General features: G+C 51.9%; 1 protein-coding gene and 1 non-coding gene across 2 annotated transcripts; both read left to right on the top strand.

Moving 5' to 3' along the window:
• The first annotated feature begins 1,078 nt into the window (after positions 1–1,078).
• Positions 1,079–1,151, top strand: Trnaa-agc (transfer RNA alanine (anticodon AGC)). Its single transcript has one exon. It is a non-coding gene; the product is annotated as a tRNA-Ala (tRNA).
• A 2,558-nt stretch (positions 1,152–3,709) lies between these two features.
• Positions 3,710–8,088, top strand: Ppm1m (protein phosphatase, Mg2+/Mn2+ dependent 1M). Its single transcript, XM_059267090.1, has 10 exons — positions 3,710–3,971; positions 4,811–4,934; positions 5,016–5,270; positions 5,692–5,804; positions 6,157–6,241; positions 6,340–6,458; positions 6,631–6,694; positions 6,908–7,015; positions 7,127–7,275; positions 7,540–8,088. The coding sequence occupies exons 1-10, from the start codon at positions 3,748–3,750 to the stop codon at positions 7,679–7,681; spliced, it is 1,383 nt and encodes a 460-aa protein (XP_059123073.1). The 5' UTR covers positions 3,710–3,747; the 3' UTR covers positions 7,682–8,088.
• Positions 8,089–9,368: the final 1,280 nt, after the last annotated feature.

The following is a 9,368-nucleotide window of genomic DNA, read 5'->3' as shown; positions in this document are numbered from 1 at the left end:
CAGAGGCCTTTCCTGCTGCTAATGCTAACAGTCATTTTGCTGCTAGTATTCTTAATTTTTTTTTTTCTTTTGGTTTTCTGACACAAGGTGTCTCTGTATAACAGTCCTGGCTGTCCTGGAACTCGCTCTGTAGACCAGGCTGGCCTGGAACTCACAGAGATCCACCTACCTTTGCCTCCTGAGTGCTGAGATTAAAGATGTGCACTAACACCGCCTGGCATAATATTTTAAATAAAGATTTATTTATTTATTTTATGTGAGTGCTCTATCTGTATGTACGACTTTATGCCAGAAGAGGGCATTAGATTCCACTAGAGATGGTTGTGAGCCACCATGTGGTGGTTGGGAATTGAACTCAGGACCTCTGGAAGAGCAGCCAGTGCTCTTAACCACTTAGCTGAGCCATCTCTCCATCCCCAGCAGCTAGTGCTCTTAGCCATCTCTCCAGCCCTGAAGCTGGTTATTTAAAAATAGATAAATGGGACTGGACATATGGCTCAGTGGTTAAGAGCATTTGCTGCTGCTCTTGCATAGGACCCATGTTTGGTTCCCAGCACCCACATGACATTTAACAGCTCACAACTGTCTGTACTCCAGCTCCTTCTGGCCTCCTAGAACTAGGCACAGATGTGGTGCACAGAGGTACATTGCTGGCAAAACACTCAGACACACAAAAAATTTAAAATGAAATAAATACTTTAAAACCCAAAAATAGATGAATTAATAGCCTGGCACTGGAGAGATGGCCCAGTCATATGCAGGCATACGAGTTCAGATTCCCAGCGCCAGAATGACAAAACTTGGCCTTACCCCCGGGCCGGGCAGGGAGACCAGGGGGACTTCGAAGAGAGGAGTTCAAGAGACAGGCATTCAATACCTACCTGGAGCTCATTTGCCAGCCAGCTCAGCTAAATGGAGAGCTCCAAGTTGAATGAGAGAATTAAAAGAAAAAAAAAAAAAAGATAGAGACAGATGGCCGATGTCCACCACTGGGTTTTACATTACACTGGAACACACATGTGCACACAGCATATGTATGCACCACACACACAAACAAAATAAAAAAGAAAACATGGGGTTGGGGATTTAGCTCAGTGGTAGAGCGCTTGCCTAGCAAGCACAAGGCCCTGGGTTCGATCCTCAGCTCCAAAAAAGAAAAAAGAAAAGAAAACACAAGCAATAACTAACTAGTTAAAACAACCTCCTAGAGCTGGGATACAGCTCAGCTAATAGAGTGCTTTTCTAACATGTAGGAAGTCCTAGGTTCTATCCCCAGCATTGTATAAACCAGGTGTGGTGGCAAATAACGGTAATCCCAGCACTAAGGAGGCAAAAGCAGGTAGATCTCTGTGAATTCAAGGCTGTCCTGGTACACACAGTGTGTTCCTGACCAGCCAGGGCTACACGGTTAGATTCTGCCTCAAAAACTAACAAATAAATAGAAAGAAAAAAAAGGTTCAAGACTAGCCTGGGCTACATAGTGAGTTCCTGGCCAGCCTGGGCCACATGGGACTATGTCAACAAACAAGGAATCAGAAAAACAAAGTCAAACAAATGAGAACTGGACTGTATTCGGAATTTTACTTAACCTGTAGGCAAAAATTTTAAAACTTTGATAAGAACTGTGATTGTCAAGGATGGGTAAAAAGGCTATGGAAGCTTATGTAAAACAGTGTGATGACTGATCTTGAGTATGAAATTAATTATCTAGGAGCGGAACCTTTGAGCTTTGTGAGGGTATTTCCAGAAGAGTTTCACTAGGAGGGAAGACCCGCCCTGAATGTGGGCAGCATCCTGTTGGCTGGGGTCTAAATAACTAGGGAAGAATCACTGGGGTCTGAATAACTAGGAAAGAGTCACTTGTGTCTGAATAACTAGGGGAGAGTCACTGGGGTCTGAATAACTAGGGGAGAGTCACTGGGGTCTGAATAACTAGGGAAGAGTCGCCTCTTCCTGGCAGCAGACACACTGACCAGTTGCCTCTCATTCCTGATTGCCCTGCTTCGGCCCGCCTCCCCGGCATGGACTGAACAAGATCTTCCTCCTTTAGGTAGTTGCTTTTGCAGATACTTTGTTACAGCAAGAACTAAAGAAACTTAGGCAAACGGATCCTATGTATCCCTCTCTTTGGTTGGAAGCAGTGGGGTCGGGTGTCTGGCTATAACTTTCTCAGACTTTGCCCCTTACTCATGCCTGGGTCAGGCCTTATCTCCATTAGCTCCTCATACCTAGGTCAGGCCTTATCTCCATTAGCTCCGTGCTCCTATGCCCTGAGTGTGGCTGTTATTAGGTGGGCTTAGTAGGTTACCCCCCCCCCCCCCCCCAGTTACTAGGGCAGCTCTGTTCCCTGGGACCCCTCCTCCTTGGGCAGGAGGAAATGCCAGCAGAGGAGGGCTGCCTGACTGAAGGAAGTGAGACCTACTAAGCACTGACTGGGTTTAGGAGCAGAGGCAAAGGTAGATAACGCCTCATCCATCCATCCTTGGGCCTTAGAGATTTTAAGTTGGGTTCCTGGAGAAAAGAGGAAGAGAAATCTCTTCAGTGGTGGTCTGACTCAGCTGCACCGTCATACTGCAAACGCTGGGCATCTGATACTTCCCCTCTGTGGGCCTGAGCCCTCCATATGAAATGGAAATTGCAGCCTTGCCGGCGGACACCTGGACTTAGGTGACAAAGTGACAAGTCTCTGTTAATGTGCAGACATGAAGGGAGACACTGCTGCTAGCCCCCAACAGTGACAGCTACCTAGAGGTTAACCGACATTCTGAGCCAGAGCAAGTGTAGTACTCGGGAGGCAGAGGCAGGGGTGCCTAGTTTGAGGCCAGCCTGGTTTACAAAGCAAGTTCTGGGCTACATGGGGAAAGCCTGTCTCAAAACAAAAGAGATGTCAGTGAAATTTTTTTTTTTTCTTCCTTTTTTTGGTTTTTCGAGACAGGGTTGCTTCTGTGTAGCTTTGGAGCCTTTCCTGGATCTTGCTCTGTAGCCCAGGCTGGCCTCGAACTCACAAAGATCTGCCTGGCTCTGCCTCCCGAGTGCTGGGATTAAAGGCGTGCGCCACCACCGCCTGGCATCAGTGCAATTCTTAACACTTCCCTCAGCTCAAGGTTGTACCTTTGACAAACTGGAAAAAGGAACTACGCTCCCCTTTAAATTCCCATAGAGGGGAAAAAATTCCCATAGGTTCCTCTTGTCACACGTCGCTCACAGTCTAGGGAAGATCTTGTACTGTCCAGAGAAGCCATCTTGACTGTGGGGGCAGCCATTTGAGGATGAGGACCAGGGTGAACAAAACTCTAGAGCACTCTGGGCACGCTCTTAGTCTGTGTGTGGTCTCACACCTCCAAGGACGGACTGTCTCTGTCCTCCCCTTGCATAAGACGGTTGCTAGCAGCGCGAGGCTGAGGCTCTGTGTGGCACTCGCCCAGCACCCACTGGAGATGACTTCACGGTTCCTAGAGTAGAGGGGAGGGTTTCCCCACTCTGAGTCCCACAGGTTCGGGTGAGCCTTCGTGCCTGCTCAGTGCCACTCTCGCCTGGCCTCGGTTTTCCTGCCTGTAAAGTGGGGTGGGTGAACGCGTTGCCTTCTTCCAGGGGATGGCTGTGTTCACTGGCCGCACACCCGGGGGCGGGAGAGCCAGGAGGGGCGTGGCCTCCCAGCCCAGGCCCCACCCCCAGGCCCGCTTCCTCCCTGGGGCGGGCGGGACCCTGGCGTCGCGCTCTGCGCCGGCAGCCCCCGGCCGCCACGCAATGTCCGCCGGCTGGTTCCGGCGCCGCTTCCTACCCGGGGGTCCACTTCCAGAGCCGCAGCCAGCGGGGCCGCGCTCCAGCCCTGTCCCCTATCACCGACCCCGCTTCCTGCGCGGCTCGGGCTCCAGCCCTGGCGCCCCCGACGCCTCGCGCCGCCCGGACTCCCGGCCCGTGCGCAGCCCGGGGCGGGGCCGCACGCTGCCTTGGAACGCAGGCTACGCCGAGTGAGTGTCCTTACCCCCGCGACCTCTCTCTACCCCCTCCTTGATCTCGTCGGGTTCTGTGCTGACCTAGAAAACTGGCTGAGTGTGGACACTCCCGCTAACCCGCTTCTTGTCCTCACCCCGGGACTGTTGACAACATTCCTCCTTTTCCTACTCTGGCCTTTTCTTTTGGAGAAGGTTGGAGGTCCCGGGAGGGCTATCCCGCGTCTGGACCTTCCTTTATTCCGGCCTTTGGAGATGTGTGTCTCGCCTCGCACTTCACTCTGGATTTGGCCTATGCTCTACGGGATAGGGTTGGGACAGAGATGAGACCTCACAAACCTTGGGTCAGCCCAGTGTCTCTAAAAGGGCCTGGGCTCTGATTTTGACCCTAGCGACAAAGCCACTGAACAGTTACAAAACTTTCATCATTGGGGCTGTGTAAAATAACTGGCTTGCAGAGCAAGCGTGAGGATCAGAGTTCGGATCTCCAACAACCTTGTAAAAAGCTGGGCGTGGCAGTTCGGGCCTGTAGTCTCAGCACTGGGGAGGCAGATGTAGGAAGATACAGGACTTGCTGGCCAGGCAGTCTAGTTGAATCAGTGAGCCCCCGGTTTAGTAAGAGACTGACCTGTCTCAAAAAAAAAAGATGGAGCACAATAGAGGGAGAATCCCAATGTCCACCTCTGGTCTGTGCACACACATGCACACTCACACACAAAATAACTTCAGAAAAAAAAAAAAAAGAAAAGTTGTCTAGGTGTGGTGTCAGGGACAGCACCCAGAAGCAGTTGTCCCGGGTGGAGTCTCTGTGCCACAGTGACATAGATGAGACATCACTGGTGATTTCATGGCCTCAGGATTATCAACGCAGAGAAATCTGAGTTCAACGAGGATCAGGCTGCTTGTGGAAAGCTGTGCATCCGGCGATGTGAGTTTGGGATTGAAGAAGATCAGGAGTGGCTGACGGTGTGCCCAGAGGAGGTGAGTACAGCCCTGCCTGAACCCCACTTTCAAGCTAGCGCCAGGATGTGCTGGTGGAGCCTGACAGCCCTTCCTATGCAGTTCCTGACAGGTCATTATTGGGCACTGTTTGATGGGCATGGTGGACCTGCAGCAGCCATTTTGGCTGCCAACACCCTGCATTCCTGCCTGCGCCGGCAGCTGGAGGCTGTGGTAGAAGGCATGATGGCCTCTCAGCCCCCTATGCATCTCAGTGGTCGCTGTGTCTGCTCCAGTGACCCCCAGTTTGTGGAGGAAAAGGGCATTCGGACAGAAGACTTGGTGATTGGGGCCCTGGAGAGCGCCTTCCAGGAATGTGTGAGTGGGGCCTTTGGAGAGAAGGGATGTTTTCCCCTAGGGACTTAAGAAACTGGGGTATAGCTGCATACCATAGTCACCCCATTCTTTGGACTGTGGCGAGAAGGTTGTATGGATTTGTTCTTTCCTAGCCATAGCTCTGTGGTCTTCAGCTTAATCCTCCATTTATCTAGTTCCCATTGTGTGCTAACTGCTCACCTGTGCTGCCGTTGGCCCTCAGAGCAAGCACTGGTTTCTCTTCCTATTTCGAATTATACTTCCCTTGTGTGAATTCTCTTTACACAGGAATTCAGGAGCTAATGGCCAAGCTTTTGAGTTGGAGTTTGTAGGCTTGCTTGTGGGAATGCAATTGTAAGGGGTGGGGGGGCTGGAGATGGCTGCCAGTTTGGGCCACAGCTGTGATACCCTTGGTTTGCTCCAGGATGATGTGATTGGGAGAGAGCTGGAGGCCTCAGGCCAGGTGGGTGGCTGTACAGCCCTGGTGGCTGTGTCCCTGCAGGGGAAGCTGTATGTGGCCAATGCTGGGGATAGCAGGTGAGTGGACCTTGGAGGGTGGGCAGGGTAGTGGGCAGAGGGTACCAAAAGGGGTTGAGACAGTGGAAGAAGGGTTAGAAATGAGGGGGACTGGCTGACCAAGATGTATTTGTACTTGGCATAAGCCAAGTGTAAGAGTGGACATGGATGCCAAGGCAGCCAGGGGCTACAGGGGCCATGCTAACGGGCTGCACCTTTACTCTGTAGGTCTTAGGCAGTCATGGAGGGATTTGAACAAGGGATCAGCATGGCCACAAGTGGCCCCTGGTGGTTGAAGGGTGCGAGGAGGGTGGCCATGGGTGAGTATGGAAGTTGTTTCATAGACCTCTTCTCCTTCCTCCAACCTGTTTAGAGCCATCTTGGTGCGGAGAGATGAGATACGGGTGCTGAGTTCTGAGTTCACCCCAGAAACAGAGCGGCAGCGGATCCAGCAGCTGGTAGGTGCCTTGGCAGAGGGACCCCCAACTCCCTGTGTCGAGGGCCACATAGGGCCCTGGGAAGGAAGCCTGATCTCAAATCGACGTCCACACCCTAGGCCTTTATCTGCCCTGAGCTTCTGGCTGGCGAGTTCACCCGACTGCAGTTCCCTCGGCGGCTGAAGGGGGATGATGTAGGGCAGAAGGTTTTGTTCAGGGACCACCACATGAATGGCTGGTGAGCTGCGGGCATGAGGGACAGGGTGGGAAAAGGTCCAGGCTCATCTGTATGGCCTCAGGCAGCCGCACTTGGGCAAGGTGGGCATGTGAAGGCGTGGTAGCCGGGTTTGAGGATGGGAGAAGCTGCAGCAGGGTGCGGGCCTTTGCTGACTCTAGGTCTGCTCCTGCAGGAGCTACAAACAGGTGGAAAAGTCTGACCTCAAGTATCCACTGATTCATGGACAGGGTAGGCAGGTCAGTGACCCCTGCCCAAGAATCCCTCTTTATTGCTCCCTGAAGGTGGGAGCCCTTTGTCCCTTACTAGTGGGTGTGGCTGGTATCCTCCGTTCCCTCAGATGTTTCCCCCTTAGAAGCCCCCGTTCACTTCCCGTTTTGTGCTCAGGAGAGCTGGACCCTGGGCATGTGCTTAAGCTCATCACTATCATTGCATTCCTCCCTTTCCTCCAGGCTCGGTTACTAGGAACACTGGCTGTCTCCCGAGGCCTGGGAGACCATCAACTCACAGTCCTGGACACCAACATCCAGCTCAAGCCCTTCCTGCTCTGCATCCCACAGGTGATAGCACAATGTAGCCCACCCCAGGTTCCAATGCCCAGGAGGGGCAGAAAATGAGCCTTGTAGGAGCTAGGGAGGGAGCACTGAAGGAGCCTCAAGCTTACCTTGCAGGTGACTGTGCTGGATGTGGACCAGCTGGCACGGCAAGAGGAGGATGTGGTTGTCATGGCAACTGATGGGCTCTGGGATGTCCTGTCTAATGAGCAGGTGGCACAGCTTGTGCGGAGCTTCCTCACTGGGAACCGAGAGGACCCACACAGGTACTGTAGCTGAGGGGGACCTGACTGGACAGTTTGGTCCAGGTAGCTACAGCTGTGAAGACAGCACTAACTCAGGGCACGTTGTCCCAAGGGAGAGGGGATACGATAAAAAAAAAAAAAAAAAAATCTAAGTCTAGTCTGGTAATCTAGTTTACGGCCCTTAGTTGTACCACATTTAAGGGGTCTCCAGGTGTCTTGTCCTGTAAAGTAAGTTCTGGCCTTCTGCTTTATCTCCAGAGTACATCTTCAGTAATGTCTTTACAGGTTCTCAGAGTTGGCCAAGATGCTGATACACAGCACACAGGGGAAGGATGGTGCTGCTGGAGAAGGGCAGGTGTCCTACGATGACGTCTCTGTGTTTGTGATTCCTTTGCACAACCAGGGCCAAGGGAGCTATGGCCACTGAGGATCCAGATACCTGCACTCTATGACCTCTTCAGGACCAGTGCAGTCTGAGCATACGTCCACTGTGGCCAAGAGCAGGCCCTGTCTGGTCTGTCCCCAGCCACAGCTCAATGTTCTTGCTTTCTGCCTTAACTATTTGTTTCAAAGAGAGCAGAGGGTGGACAGCCTAGCCTACCAGGTCGCCCCTTCTGCAATGGTAACATCCTTCTGGCAGAGATACTTTACAAAGTATGGTATCTGTTGGCTCCTCAGCAGCCTAAAGGATTTAAGGTACGAAGATGCCTTGGGGAGCAGGCAGCTAGCTCATTTGGTTCCGACCCGTGAGTCATTTAACCATCTGCCCACACAGGTGCCTTCTTGAAACCTCTGGGCAGTTTCACATCTGCTGGATCAGCTGTCTTTTTTTTCCTCTTTAAGGTAGGGTCTCTAGTATGTAGTTCTGGCTGTCCTGGAACTTGCTATGTAGACCAGGCTGGCCTTGAACTCAGAGATCACCTGTCTCTGCCTCCTGAGCACTGGCGTGCACCACTATGCGTGGCTGGACCAGCCATCTTGAAGACAGATCCTGCCCTGCTCTCTGCCCAGGGAGGGCACAGATCCCAAATAAAGTTGCGAGAGCAAAACAGAGTGAGAAGCTTCCAGAGTTGGCTAGGCCAGTTGTCACTGCCTGGGGCTGCCAGTGATTGCTTTTCCCCGGTCCCAGGCCTGCCTTGTACCTATGCCAACAGTGTCTGTTTGTTTCCCAGAACTTACTCCAGGGGCATCTACTTCTCCGCTAGCCAGTTCTCCTTGTTTCTAACCCTCCACTTTGCCTAGCATTGTCCCCTCCCCCTCTGCCACTCTCCTGCCTACTCTACCCTGCCCAGCCTCCAAGGGTTCACTCCCCTCTCCCTCCAGCACTGGCCAGATAGAGCTTTCCCTGTGGGACTCAGTCAGCCCCTGATATTAAATGTTGGCATAGAAAAGAGCCTTGTGAATCGTGAGTTGCTCACAGCTTGCTCGACACATTTTGCCGCTTCTTGTGGCCTTTCAGTAGATTCCTTAGTTCCACTTTGGAAGCTTGCATATAATCAGGGCTGTTTCCCATGCTCAGCCTCCTCATTGTTGCCAGGGGATGAAAAGACATTTAATACCTGCGAACTCTGGACTGTAGGTACCACAAGGGCGGCCTTTCCACTTCTTAAAATTGTTTTGCAAGAGTTTCACTATGTAGCCTTGTCAGTTCTGAAACTGTATTGTGGTCTCAACTTTGTGATCCTTTGGCTTCTGCCTCTAGAGTGGTTTCTCACTGTGTAGGCCAGGCTGCTCTGAAACTTCCATAGCCTGAGTCGACCTCAGTCTAAATACTGAGATTACAGGTGTGGCCCACTACCAGACTCCTCACTTACTTCTGAGTGACCTGGTGCTTTACATTTTGAGTTAGTAAGGGCTTTATGAAATTTCACTTTTCATCTTCCCCTTAAGACTTGCCAGCCTAGGCCAGGCAGTAGTGGTGGTGGCAGCGGTGGCACACGCCTTTAATCCCAGTGCTCATGAGGCAGAGGCAAGTGGATCTCTGAGTTCAAGGCCAGCCTGATCTATAGAGCGAGTTCTAGGATAGCCAGGGCTGTTACAGAGAAACCCTGTCTCAAAAAACCAAACCAAAACCTGTCACCATCTAGAACTTATTCTGTTGAAATACAGTATTC

Source organism: Peromyscus eremicus, chromosome 7 (genome assembly GCF_949786415.1).
Source record: "Peromyscus eremicus chromosome 7, PerEre_H2_v1, whole genome shotgun sequence".
NCBI classification, from domain to species: Eukaryota; Metazoa; Chordata; class Mammalia; order Rodentia; family Cricetidae; genus Peromyscus; species Peromyscus eremicus.
This window is presented reverse-complemented; position numbering and strand designations above follow the sequence as displayed.

Bases quoted from the DNA above. Each gene is read 5' to 3' on its own strand.
- Ppm1m (XM_059267090.1), top strand. From the start codon at position 3,748: ATGTCCGCCGGCTGGTTCCGGCGCCGCTTCCTACCCGGGGGTCCACTT. The intron at 3,972-4,810 runs GTGAGTGTCCTT...TCATGGCCTCAG, and splicing joins TGGAACGCAGGCTACGCCGA to GATTATCAACGCAGAGAAAT. The intron at 6,459-6,630 runs GTGAGCTGCGGG...CTGCTCCTGCAG, and splicing joins GACCACCACATGAATGGCTG to GAGCTACAAACAGGTGGAAA.